Source organism: Megalopta genalis, chromosome 9 (assembly GCF_051020955.1).
Source record: "Megalopta genalis isolate 19385.01 chromosome 9, iyMegGena1_principal, whole genome shotgun sequence".
NCBI classification, from domain to species: Eukaryota; Metazoa; Arthropoda; class Insecta; order Hymenoptera; family Halictidae; genus Megalopta; species Megalopta genalis.
Window position 1 is genome coordinate 10,441,487 of NC_135021.1, and position 12,566 is coordinate 10,454,052.

Genomic DNA, 12,566 nt, shown 5'->3' on the forward strand with positions numbered 1-12,566 from the left:
ATGGTACATAGAATATTTTGTGCAAAACTCAAGTTAATGTTTATAGTTTTGTACACAGAAATCGTACTTAACGGCAAAGTTAGCACATTTCTCAAGGACAAAAATGAGTGGACAGTCGACTTATTCCGGCGAGAAACATAAACAAATATAGGATATAGCTATTCGCCATGCGTAATACTTGCAAACGTAAACAAAACATCTGCACACGTATTTAATTGAAGTATAGACTTTGCACAAAGCAGAACAATTGACAGAATGTGTCGAAGAAAAGAAATTTCGTATCAAATTCGACATTTGATCGCTTCGGACTGTTCCAAAAGATTAAGTTATCGTGTGATAACAGAAAAATACGGTGTATCAAAGAGTGCAGTAGAAAAAATTTATAAAAAATATTTATCACACAATACAGTGGAAAATTTAAGAGGTCGCGGTCGGAAACGCTGTACCACTGTAAGAGAAGATCGTCAAATTATATTCGACAATGTCGTCAAAGTCCAAGCATTGCATCGCGTAATATTCAAGAAACCTTAGAATTAAATGTGTCATCAAAAACGAGAAGGCGGAGATTACACGAGGCTGGATTAAAATGCTGCAAAGCTAGACGTAAGCCACGTATTGATCAAGCTAATGCGAAGAGACGTTTAACTTTCGCAAAAAAATATGTTAACATGCCACTGTCATTCTGGAAAAATGTAGTGTGGACTGACGAAAGTAAATTTGAGTTGCGGCAGTTAAAGAAGACGAAGAAAGTGTTGAGGAAGAAGAATGAAGCATATAAGAAGCCGTTTATAACGCCAACGATTACATTTGGCGGTGGGTCGTTGATGGTATGGTGTTGGCACTTTAGTCCCAATCGATGGAATAATGAATGCCGACAAGTACGTCGATATAATGAGTGAAAATTTAGAAGAAGCTGTCGTAAAAATAGGACTTGCCGAAGATTTTGTTTTGGTTCAGGATGATGATCCGAAACATACAGCAAAGAAAACCAAAAAATTTTTCAAGAATTCTCACATTAACCTACTTGAATGGCCAACACACAGAGTCCAGATTTAAATTTAATAGAAGACTTATGGAGCGAATTGGACTCGAAGGTACCATTGGACAAACGGAATAACAAGATCAACTGTTTACAAAGTTTACAGTCAGCATTTGAAGCAATTAGCAAGGATTATGTTGAAAACCTAATAAACAGTTTTCCATGACGTTTAGAAGCGGTAATTCAAGCAAACGGAGGGGCATACTAAATATTAATCTTGCGCTTTGTTAGATGTCCACTCATTTTTGTCCCTGAGGAATTTGCTAACTTTACCGTTAAGTACGATTTCTGTGTACAAAACTATAAACATTAACTTGAGTTTTGCACAAAATGATCAATGTACCATAAGGATATGTAATATACAAAACTTGTGTGTATGTATGTAATACTAGTTCGACTAAATTTTATTTATAACCATTTTCACTGCCTGTCCACTCAATTTTGTCCACAACTGTAAATGTAGCCGCCCAAAATTCGAATGTAGCACTTTCTGATTCTAATAGTGGTAAAATGTCCAAATAAATGGACCGAAAAGTTTGTTCCGATAACACTGTCCGACAGAATCAAATCTTTCTTCTGATTTCCTATAGCCACTATGAAATTCTTGTAGAGCTTCTCTCCCCGAACCAGAATCCGAAAACCGAATTGCTCCATCACACTCAGTTTGTGAAAAAAAACGAACTTTTCGAATTTTCGACAAAAATGAGGTATTACATGAAAAGTGCAAACGCTAGAAAGTTCTAATCGATGTTAAAAGATAGAGGAGAGTTACCGAAATATAGTGGCATGCAATTTTAAACTCATAAACTAGAAACAATAAGCTACAAATATAACTTACGGCTTTCCGAAAATTTCAATAATTATGTAAATGATCGTTGTTTTTCGTCAATACGCTGCAATCAGTGGTCAAGAATTCTACAGGGCAAAAAGTACAAGTCGAATATCGCGCCGAGTGTTTCAGACAGAGCGGCAGGTAAACGGATGCACGAATAGAGTGAGATCGCTAATTCGAAAACACCCCTAAATCGCTAGAGGTTCTGTTGACGTGCTATCTTGCTCATTCGCCACTCCCTCTCTTTGCGTAAAACTGTGGGGGCGGCACTATTTTGCTGCGAAGCGTCAACCAATCAGAGGAGCTTCGCTACCTGCTCCGGTATTTAAACCCGGTTACTCTCCACGTGGGTTTAGTCTTGTTGCGTATGGTGAACAGTGAACGTCTGTGCTGTTCTGTACTATATTTCTGTTGTGATAACATTCGTGATCCAAAGTTTTAATAATTTGAAGTAATGTCTCTAGTAAGTGATCATTAATTTATATTTCTACAATTTTTTTTATTAAGTCTTGTATGATACATCAACTGTTAAAGTAAATTCCTTGTTATTATTGAAAATATAAGCTGTCATTTTTACTAGTTGCCCTAGCAAAATAAGAGCCGATGCACATCTACGTGCCAGCAGCCGTGCTCGATTGAGAGTACATATTCACATTAGTCGTTCATTAGTCAAATAACTCCTTTATTTTTCACTATTTTTTGAAGGGACTCTTTTCAATGCAATCGTGAGCTTTATCTGATTCAAATGAGATTTTTATTTTTGTAGTTTATACATCCTCCGTATCGAAATGATTGTCTGATTTATAAATTAACAAGAAAATAACATGCGCCGTTTAATTATATAAAGATAAAAATGACCTCTTTTTTATATAAAAATAACCGGCAAAATTGAGTGGACACTCTTCAAAACGCAGTATTTTTTTAAAGCTCACTAAAGGAGTAGAATTTTTCTAAATAACAGTAGAACTAGTCTACTGGAGAATGACTGTAATGCTTTTTTTAAACACTGCTATTACTTGAAATGACAACAAAAAGTAAAAACCTTCTGCTTTTTAACTTTTTTATCTGACCCTACAAATGCGTTTTGTAGTTCTTATATCCGTACTGAAAATTTCATCGAAATCGATTGATTTTAAAACGAGCTCTAAACAATTAAAGATCTATCAATTAAAAACCCACTATCATTTTTAAAAAAATTCTAGTTTTTTAGTCCAAGTTTTGAAAGAGATATGTACTGCGTTTTGAAGAATGTCCACTCAATTTTGTGTGGTACCGTACGTGTTGATAGTCGATTTTCCATTTTACTCCTTTGTGTAAATGTATCTTACATTAAAATTTATATTTCATTGCACAATTGAAAATGTATTTTTTAAACGAATAACTGAGTATACATAATGTTCCGCGTTCAAAGCCGTAAAGAATCGGGAAAGTCCCTTTCGACCCTATCTGTTCGTCAAACAATACTAATCCATCCGTAATATGCAGTTACTCCGAAAAGCCGTTATTTTCTTCAGAATTTAACATTTTATTGAATTATGACCCAAAGATGATTTCCAGGAGTCGAGCCACCATTTAGCCTTCATAGATTTAGCCTACATGTTAAATAGAAATGCTTTCCCGAGTTTATTGCCTGCAACGCTAAAATGAAAGATTGCGCGCTCTGTCCACATTGTATCAGATCCGTAGTACCGTCTTGCTTTGTTTTGTTTACGGACGAAGCAAGCCTGGCCCCGGGCCTGCCAGCAAGTGTGAACACGTTTGGCGGTGCCGGGCGACCTGGCACGCGTAGTGTGAACACTACAATGTAAATCAAATGGAAGAATAATTCGGCTTTGGAGCACGACCGAGTCTGGCACGTCGATGTGCGTTGGGCCTAAGAGAAACAGATTTGTTATGATATAAAGTTAACGCATATAATCCACAATAACCAATAATAATCTTAATACATTGTAGTGATATTAATCAAATTCTGTAAAAGGATTATAAATTGTTTGCTTTGATTTATTAGTTATTCGTGATAATAATTATGCGCATTAAATAATTGCTTGAAAATAATTGATTAATTTTATTCAAATATATGTAAATATTATAATCGATTTATGTGTAAATACTCATGAGGTTTTTGTTATATACTTTTCAGGAACCAGAGACTCCTAGACGCAAATGGCGGCGGCAAGAACATGAAAGACTTCTCCAATTAGAAGACGCTACTATGAAAAGAGAAAAGGAGCTACAGAAACTACAAGCCGTGAGAAAGAAGTGGCTGAAATATAGAATTCGTGACGAATTAAGATCCGAATTGGTGGAGAGCGAAGATATTAAAAAGAATACACCATCTTCTGAAACTGGTGATTATTACTGCAATATCTGTGATTGAAGGAATGATGTGAAGAATTGATGTGAAGGAATCAATTAACATTTTAGGCACGACGCGCCACTATGTGTAGTAGCTTCCGCGTATATCTTTCAGAACGACACGCCATTATAGCGGCTTTCGCAGATATAATCTTTCTGAACGACGCGCCACTATAGTGGCTCACTCGCTCTCCGTTTGAATTAAATAATCATCTTCATATGCATTGTTTTGTCACATTACACTTCTTTTGTCTTCGCATGGATTTATAACAGTCTTAACAATATACAGATAGAATATACAGTATCAGACTCTGCCGTCCAGAGAAATAGCCTTGCGCAGAATTCGGTCGTACCTAAAAAGCTAACGATCAGATCATTGGAATGAAACATAATACATTACATTCTCTTTCCATTTACTACTATTTATAATACAATATACCCGAATGAGTCTCGGGATCCCGAAGTTCGGAACGGGACGAAGAAATTCGAACGAGATCTGTTCTGGATTCAGTTGTCAACTATAAATTAAATTAAAATAAAAATTGCCAAATACTTCATTTTGTCCATAATACCATCGACAAAAACTAGTTCACCTATACCTACGGACCAGATATAACCCTACATTATATTACACTTCTACTACCGTGTTTCACACTGTCGGTCTTAAATTTGCAAAAGAATATTTTTACAAAGACAACTGGTGGTGGAATGATGTATAATAATATTTTCGGTTGAAAGCAAATTTAATCTTTACGGATCCGACAGTCAAAAAATGGTGTGGCGTAAAGCAAATACAGAATTAAACGTTTCAAATTTAAGTCCAACAGTGAAACACCGTGGTAGGAGTGTAATAGCGTGGGGTTATATCTCGTCCGTAGGTATAGGTGAACTAGTTTTTATCGATGGTATTATGGACAAAATGACATATTTGGACAGTTTTTTTTAAATTTAATTACTAGTGCTATAAATATGGGTGTACGCGTACAGTTTTAAGTTTTATCAGGACAATAATCCTAAATACAAGAAAATAGGCAGACAGGAATGTTTATTATACAAAGGATTCTGATCCTTATTATACAAAGGATCCCCGAATGTTCGCTCGAATTTCTTCGTCTCGTCCCGATCCCGTAACATCGGGATCCCGCACACGCCTGCAATATAGTAACATTGCTCATATTTTGATATCCTGTTACATCGATCCAATTTAGACGCATTTAAAGAAAATGAACGTCCTACATTTCCAGAAAATATGAATGCAAAGAAGTTTGAAGAAGATGACCTTAACTTGAAGCAAATATCTGAAAACTTGGGGGATGAGGTTTGTTACCTTTTTATTAAGATTCTATAAACATATTGTTGAAAGTAGGATTTTTAATAGCATCATTTCTCGCTGTCCACAGAACGAAAAGAGCAATAATGAAGATGAAAGAACTGACGGAAAAAGGGACCCAAAAAGACTTCGTCTATAGGTCACTGATTGGTTGGGAAAACATTGAAAACACAGTTTAACAAATTACTGTGATCTTCATATGCAGACTAGTCAGGATAAAAATTGTTTACTTGTATTTTCGCGATATATATTATGTATGTGTATATATATATATGCTGATGATGATGATATATATATTATGCTGTGACTAGTCTGCATATAAAGATCACAATTATTTCTACATATAATGATGATGATTAATTATGTATATATGTATATAATTTAATAATGTATATGTATGTATGAGGAAAGATAGTGGTGACACTTCATCATTTCGTGCAAACTGTTGAGTTTGTAAATTAACATTGGACAATTCAAGGTCAGGGATCAACCGCACTGACCTTAACGTTTCAATAGCTTACCGTACTGTATGTGTGTACGATATGTATATTATATAATCTATATATTTTTTCGATTGTCTTCACTGAATTCCACCATTTTCCTAATATACACATTTCTGTACAAGATATAGCAATAAATATATTTTAACGTTACTATAAAGTGCTTTTTCTTTTCCTTTAATTAACTCTTCTACGACGGCATATGTGTACTGTACGGATTCTTCAGCAGTTCCTAGTGGCTGACGTCTATGCGGTGTACGGACCGCCGAGCTGCTACTTGTTACACCGCGTTACTTTTGTTTCGATCCCGTCTGTATAAATCGTACCTTTTAGCGTGTCTCAATGATGTCCGAATTTCGTAGAAATGTTTATAAAATGCAGAGATCAAGTCTTTCGAATTTTTTTCACGAGATGCAGTCCAATTCTAGCACTCTGGCATCAACCAATAAAGGTATTTCGTCTAAGAGAAATTTCTTAGAAAATATAAGTGATAGTACTGTTAATATTAGTGATAATATGCATAACTCTAAGCGAAGAAATTGTCGATACAAGGCTATCTTTGGACACGATTAGTGAATTGCAGTTTATTGAAAATGATGAAGCAGGATCGTACATAAACAGGCAACGGTTTTTTTCTTTTTATTGGTAGGACGTGGATAGACACACACAATGCAGAATGGGAAATTTTCTCTAAAAAAAGCGACCTTCGCAACGATGCGAAAAATATAACAGATCCAATAGCAATATTGAAATTATTTTTTGATGCGCAGTTTGTAAAAATTATAATGGATGAGACAAATAGGTACGCCGAGCAAAATTTATGTAATAAAATACTTCCACTAAGATCACCACTAAGACAATGGACACTTGTATCGATAGATGGAATGTTATGATGCTAGCATTTGATTTATTGATGGCGATGCTAAATAATAAATCCACCATGAAAGCATATTTCTCTACCAAAGATGTCATACACACGCCCATATTTCTGAAAATAATGACCAGAGACTGACTTTTACTTATTTGCAAATTTTTACATTTTACAAACAATCATGAAGAAGCGAATTGTCAAGGACCACCAAAATTATTCAAGATATTTCCAATTATTCAACACCCGAATAAGAAATTTCAGACACTTTATGATCGTGATCGAAACATTTCGATAGATGAATCCCAGACTTTATAGAAAGGGAAAATTATCTTTCAAGCAGTATTCATATGTGTGTATTCCCCTCAAGGCATCAAAATTTGACATAAAAACATTTGAGTTGTGCGAAGCGGGTAGTAGGTTCTTGCGGAAATTTTTAGTTTATACTGACACTAATTTTCCATCGAGTTTGTCGTCTCTAATTATGTCAAATATGAACAAAACTACTTCTACTGTGTTGCACTTTGCTGAACCACCCCTACATCAATGATATGCTATTTGGACGGATAATTTCAATTATTCTCTACATTTGTCCAAGATACTGAAAACAAATGGCACAGATTTCGTAGGGACTATTCGAATAAATCGAAACGATGTGCCACAGTAGATGAAAGATGAAAAATTACAAAACGGGGAAGTATTTTCACAGCATATTGTTCCGATTGTTATATTGAAACGGCAAGATAGGAAGACTGTGACAATGCTATCAATATATCACAATAATTTTACAGAAGGGAAAACAAAAAATCAAACCAAATATCCTCCACAGTTATATGATCGAATGGAAACTTATTGATCATTTCCGATTCCGCGCAATGTTGATCGAAAGTCTACTAGTGATTCACAGCAGTAAAATAAGAAATATCAATTTCTAAATACACATGACTTACAGAAGATGCTGATGTTAGACCATGAAGGGACGCTAAAACATACGATTTATAAAGGCAGGATCAATAACAAAAATATACATATATCGCGGTGTATGAAGTGGCTGCTCGGCGGTCCGTGCAGCCATTGGGAGCAGCTCAAGAGGTCGAACAGTGCAAAGATGTCGTCCCCGTAGGGTTATTTAAAGGACCAAAAAACACTTTCTAGTTACGTTCAATAGATTTATTGCTATATCGTGTGTACAAAACATTAAGTTATACAAACTGGTAGTTAGGTAAATGTGGTGGAATTCACTACAAACATACATATCAAAATCAAAAGTAAACTTTTGTAACGCTAAGATCAGTCTGGTTGATCCCTGACTTTGTACTGTTTAATGTTAATTTATAAACTCAACAGTTTGTACGTAACGATGAAGTGGCACCACTGTCTTCTCTCTTTAGAGAAGGCATTTATTTGTCATAAATAATCCAGCAATTCTTCATTGTCACCTTTTCTTAGAGCCGAAGTCTGAGAAGCCCATTATTGCCGCCATTTCGTCTGAAGGCCCATGATTATCATCATTAACTTCATCGATTTTTCTCTTTTTGTCTTTCCTCTTTTCTTTCCTATATTCCTTGATCTTCTCTTCCTGTGACCATGAGAAATGATGCTATTAAAATATGTACTTTTAACAATACATTTATAGAATCATGATAAAAAGAAAACAAACTTCTTCTTTCAACTCTTTCACTCTTTGTTCTAAATCATAATCCTTCTTCTTTTCTTCTAACTTCTTTTTATTCATTGCAAAACGGGCTTTAACTTGATCTAATGTAGAACGTTCTATTTTCATTGACATGCCCAAATTACGTTGATCTAAAAGGATATCAAATTATTAGTAATATTGCTATATTGTATTATAAATAGTGATAAATGGGAGATGAATGTAATGTATTACGTTTTGTTCCATTGATGTGGTCCAAGAAATTAATTGAGTCCTTCACAACACAATCGCATACATTGCAATAATACCCTCCAGTTTGAGAAGATGGTGTATTCTTGTTAATAACAACACTTTTTCCTAATTTAGACTCAAGATCAACTTTGTAATCTCTCTGTTTCAACAATTCTCTTTTCACAGCTGGTTGTTTTGGAATTCCCAACTCCTCTTCAGCGATCTCATCCTGGAGACGCTGAAGAGCTATCCTTTCGTACTCTTCCCTGTTCCATTTTCGCCTGTGATCGTCAGGTCGCTGAAAAGTATATAACAGAAACCTCAGAGTATTTACACATAAATCGATTATAATATTTACATACATTTGAATAACATTAACCAATTATTTTCAAAGAATTATTTAATACGCATAATGATTATCACGAATAACTTATAAATCAAAGCAACTAATTTATAATCCTTTTACGGAATTTGATTTATATCACTACAGTGTATTAAAATTATTATTGGCTATTGTTGATTATGTTTCTAGAATTTCATATCATAACAAATCTGTTTTTCTTATTTTGCTAGGACAACTAGGTTAGTAAAAATTACAGTTTATATTTTCAATATTAACAAGGAATTTACTTTAACGGTAGATATATCATACAAGATTTAATCAACAAATCTATAGAAATATAAATTATTGATCACTTACCATAGACATTGCTGCAAATTATTAAAGTTTCAATTAAACCTTTTATCCACAACAGAGAAATACAGTACAGTACAGCACAGTTCTTCTCTATTCACCATACCAAGCCTCACTTGTGCAGGGGCACCCTGACCAGGTAGAGAAACTGCTTCTCCTCTGATTGGTTGACGCTTCACAGCCAAACAGTGCTGCCCTCACAGTTTTAGACAAAGAGTGGAAGTAACGAGTAAGCAAGACAACACAACATCAACAGAATCCCTAGTGAAATATGTCACTCTGACGACTAAATGTAGCTTGTCTCACTTTACCACGCTTGCGACTTACTCTATCCATTATTCTATACTCGATCTCGCTCTATTCATGCATCCGTTTACCTGGAGCTCTGTCTGAAACACTCGGCGCGATATTCGACTTGTACTTTTTGTCCAGTAGAATTCTCGACCACAGATTCCAACGTATTTACGATACAACGATCATTTATACAATTATTGAAATTTTCGAAAACCAGTAAGTTATATTCGTAGCTTATGGTTTCTAGTGCAACCTTAAAATATTCTATCAGCTAAAAAAAAATTTTAGAGCTTTCTTAATTTTTCTGTCTATTTACAGGTACCAAACAATGATCATAAATATACATATATTATTACCGTCGTCACGAAAATGCAATAATTACTATTCGCGAATATCAGATCTAACATTTATATAACACATACCATAAAATAAAAATCTGTCTCTGTAACAATCACATAATTGAGCTTACACGTTCACGACATAGAGAAATACAAATAGATACAGACACATATAAACTATATATCTCTTTATCACAATGATTCCTTCTCTAAAACTCTGATTAAAAATTAGTTTAAAAATTCGTCACGTGTTTACGTTATAGAGTAATAAATCTGTTGGCACTGTAGGTGGTAATGTTACCCCATGTATCGTTACTATAAAAGAGGCTACTTTACAGCCATATTCTAAGCAATGTTGTGGTTTCCATTGTGCTAAAACGCCTGCTAAGAAGCCGGTAACCAGAGCATCTCCTGCGCCCGTTGTATCTACAATAGGAGCCTTTGGTTTAATAGGTTGTACCTGAGAAAAATATAATACATTTTTATTTAATAAGTATATCGGTTATCATTTCTTAACATAACGATTTTTATTTTACCTGAACAGACTGCCCTTTTCCCCACACTGTTATTGCCGGTGCAGAACCACCTTGACTCATAACAAATATTCTACCATGATGTAACCAGTCGTCGTTGGTTGTACTTGATGCATTGACTGTAATTCTTTTCATACTATTCAATAAGAATGGTATGTCAGTCACACTTTCGTATGTAATGTTCAGTGACTGAGCCAAAGCCTCCATTTCTCTTGCATTGCCAAACACAATGTTAGCATGCCCAACCATCTGACAAATTGCTGCTTGGTGATCCTGCATTAAATTATCATAACATTATGGTCTTTGACATATAATTAATTGAAGATGGTTAAATTTCCGTGTACCTTGAATATATACACTCCGCTAAGATTAATAGCTAGAATTATATTATTCTCTTCTACTACTTTCACCAGTTCCTTAGCAACAGGAAAACTGTGTGTTATAAAAAATCCTTCTATATAAATTATTTTTATTGTATCAAATTTTAAGTTGGTTTTTTTTAAATCATCTAGTGAGTAGACACCTGCAGCACCTATATTTGCAACTAGACTTCGAGATGATTCGCATATCAATGCTATACATAGGCCAGTAGGTAGATATGAATGAAATGCGTATCTAAACATATGGAATAAATATTAATAAGTATGCTAGGAAAAAAGAAACAGAAGATATATTTAATATCTGCGAACCTTGCATCCACACCTGCAGATTGGACTGAGGTATACAATATTGTACCTCTGGAATCTTTACCAAGTCCTCCACAATATATACTGCTTTCGGACTTCAAGGTATTATTGAAAAGCCATTGTAGAATTCGCATTGAGTTCTGTGCTGATCCTCCAGCACTTGTCCTTATTTCCGATCTAAGTAGAATACAGCATTATTAGGATTTCTCTTTTTTACTATTCGAATATAAAATTATGATATTCATGAATAAATATATGTGCTAACCCGGGTGGTAAATGCAACAACATTTGTTCAATTTTCTTATAAGGTAGTTCAACTTCTCCATCTTCTGCAAGACCATATTTGTTCAGAAATTCCTTGTCTTTCAAATGTAGACATACATCCAGCAGAGGATTGCCAAAAGCTAGAACTACAGGCATATTTGGATTCAAGGAAGTAAGCCTTGTCGGAACTTCTTCAACCATGTTGATTCTTAATGCTTAGTCTGTATTCATTAATAAAAAATTAATTGATTATAATTATACCATCACACACAAATAGGGTAGAACGTTTAATAGTACTATACCTTTGTAATATCAAGAAGTAGTAGAGTTGAGAAGAGAGTAGAAAATACATATATTAAGTAAAAAATGTATCAAGTAAGAATTACATTATTTATCGCGCTTAATTATTCTTGAGGTTCATACAACTGTGGTTTCGTATGAATAATCGCATCGTAATTATGTGCAGTTCTGTTTGCAATTTCCTTGCGAAATAATCCTATAATATTTATTTTCCTAAAAAGCTGTGCTTCTGGAAGAAATCAATACGTATACGTCACATATATCTCATAATACTATTCGAAACTGGTGCTAAAGTTATGCCTTTTACGAAGTTTATCCTTTTACGAAGAATTCGATCGTTCTCTCTATCGTTACTGCTAAAATTGAGCAAAGGGATATTATCTGCATGATGAGCAAATTAAATAGTTTCATAACAGCTCTGCTATCGTACGCTATACAAGTTGGAATAATGAAAAAAATCATAATATACATCTAAGGAGTATATACTCTATAGCATCGCACAATTCAGAGGATCCTTCGTGACGATTGAGAGTACTAGAAGGAGTATCTGTTCGCCATGATTGGCTAATTACTTGCTAAAATACATTAATAAAAATTTCAGATAACATTATAAAAAATATTCAGATGTTTCTGAGCAAACAAATTCTC

At 34.4% G+C, this 12,566-nt stretch overlaps 3 protein-coding genes and 1 long non-coding RNA gene across 6 annotated transcripts; 2 read left to right on the forward strand and 2 right to left on the reverse strand.

The window, feature by feature from the left end:
• The first annotated feature begins 2,242 nt into the window (after nt 1-2,242).
• Nucleotides 2,243-6,125, forward strand: LOC143260046 (uncharacterized). The gene is made up of 4 exons (XM_076524662.1): nt 2,243-2,334; nt 4,012-4,219; nt 5,471-5,544; nt 5,627-6,125. Exons 1-4 carry the CDS (start codon nt 2,326-2,328, stop codon nt 5,693-5,695), a joined length of 360 nt encoding a protein of 119 aa, XP_076380777.1. The 5' UTR covers nt 2,243-2,325; the 3' UTR covers nt 5,696-6,125.
• Nucleotides 2,336-9,941, reverse strand: LOC117218331 (zinc finger matrin-type protein 2-like). Of its 3 annotated transcripts, none has more exons than XM_076524660.1 (5): nt 9,510-9,941; nt 8,813-9,107; nt 8,585-8,730; nt 8,364-8,503; nt 2,336-3,744 (listed from the first exon to the last, which is right to left on the reverse strand). In XM_076524660.1, the coding sequence occupies exons 1-5, from the start codon at nt 9,516-9,518 to the stop codon at nt 3,681-3,683; spliced, it is 654 nt and encodes a 217-aa protein (XP_076380775.1). In that variant the 5' UTR covers nt 9,519-9,941; the 3' UTR covers nt 2,336-3,680. The 3 variants fall into 3 exon arrangements, with proteins under 3 accessions (XP_076380775.1, XP_076380776.1, XP_076380774.1); XM_076524661.1 differs by lacking the exon at nt 2,336-3,744 and adding an exon at nt 3,910-4,081; XM_076524659.1 differs by lacking the exon at nt 2,336-3,744 and adding an exon at nt 5,255-5,377.
• Nucleotides 6,306-7,007, forward strand: LOC117228313 (uncharacterized). The gene is made up of 2 exons (XR_004492285.2): nt 6,306-6,507; nt 6,706-7,007. It is a non-coding gene; the product is annotated as an uncharacterized LOC117228313 (long non-coding RNA).
• Nucleotides 9,942-10,088: 147 nt separating the features above from the next.
• Nucleotides 10,089-12,377, reverse strand: LOC117218248 (uncharacterized). The gene is made up of 6 exons (XM_033466558.2): nt 11,921-12,377; nt 11,620-11,839; nt 11,358-11,531; nt 11,013-11,283; nt 10,672-10,941; nt 10,089-10,595 (listed from the first exon to the last, which is right to left on the reverse strand). The coding sequence occupies exons 2-6, from the start codon at nt 11,817-11,819 to the stop codon at nt 10,380-10,382; spliced, it is 1,131 nt and encodes a 376-aa protein (XP_033322449.1). The 5' UTR covers nt 11,820-11,839; nt 11,921-12,377; the 3' UTR covers nt 10,089-10,379.
• Between the last annotated feature and the right edge of the window lie 189 nt (nt 12,378-12,566).

Excerpts from the sequence above, each read along its gene's own strand:
- LOC143260046 (XM_076524662.1), top strand. Across the intron at positions 4,220-5,470 it reads TACACCATCTTCTGAAACTG|AAAATATGAATGCAAAGAAG; the intron begins GTGATTATTACT and ends CTACATTTCCAG. Across the intron at positions 5,545-5,626 it reads CTGAAAACTTGGGGGATGAG|AACGAAAAGAGCAATAATGA; the intron begins GTTTGTTACCTT and ends CGCTGTCCACAG.
- LOC117218331 (XM_076524659.1), bottom strand. Across the intron at positions 8,731-8,812 it reads CCACATCAATGGAACAAAAC|ATCAACGTAATTTGGGCATG; the intron begins GTAATACATTAC and ends ATATCCTTTTAG. Across the intron at positions 5,378-8,363 it reads GACTTCGGCTCTAAGAAAAG|GCGTGTGCGGGATCCCGATG; the intron begins GTGACAATGAAG and ends ACTATATTGCAG.
- LOC117218248 (XM_033466558.2), bottom strand. The coding sequence starts at position 11,819 with ATGGTTGAAGAAGTTCCGACAAGGCTTACTTCCTTGAATCCAAATATG. Across the intron at positions 11,532-11,619 it reads TTGTTGCATTTACCACCCGG|ATCGGAAATAAGGACAAGTG; the intron begins GTTAGCACATAT and ends TATTCTACTTAG. Across the intron at positions 10,596-10,671 it reads GAAAAGGGCAGTCTGTTCAG|GTACAACCTATTAAACCAAA; the intron begins GTAAAATAAAAA and ends TATTTTTCTCAG.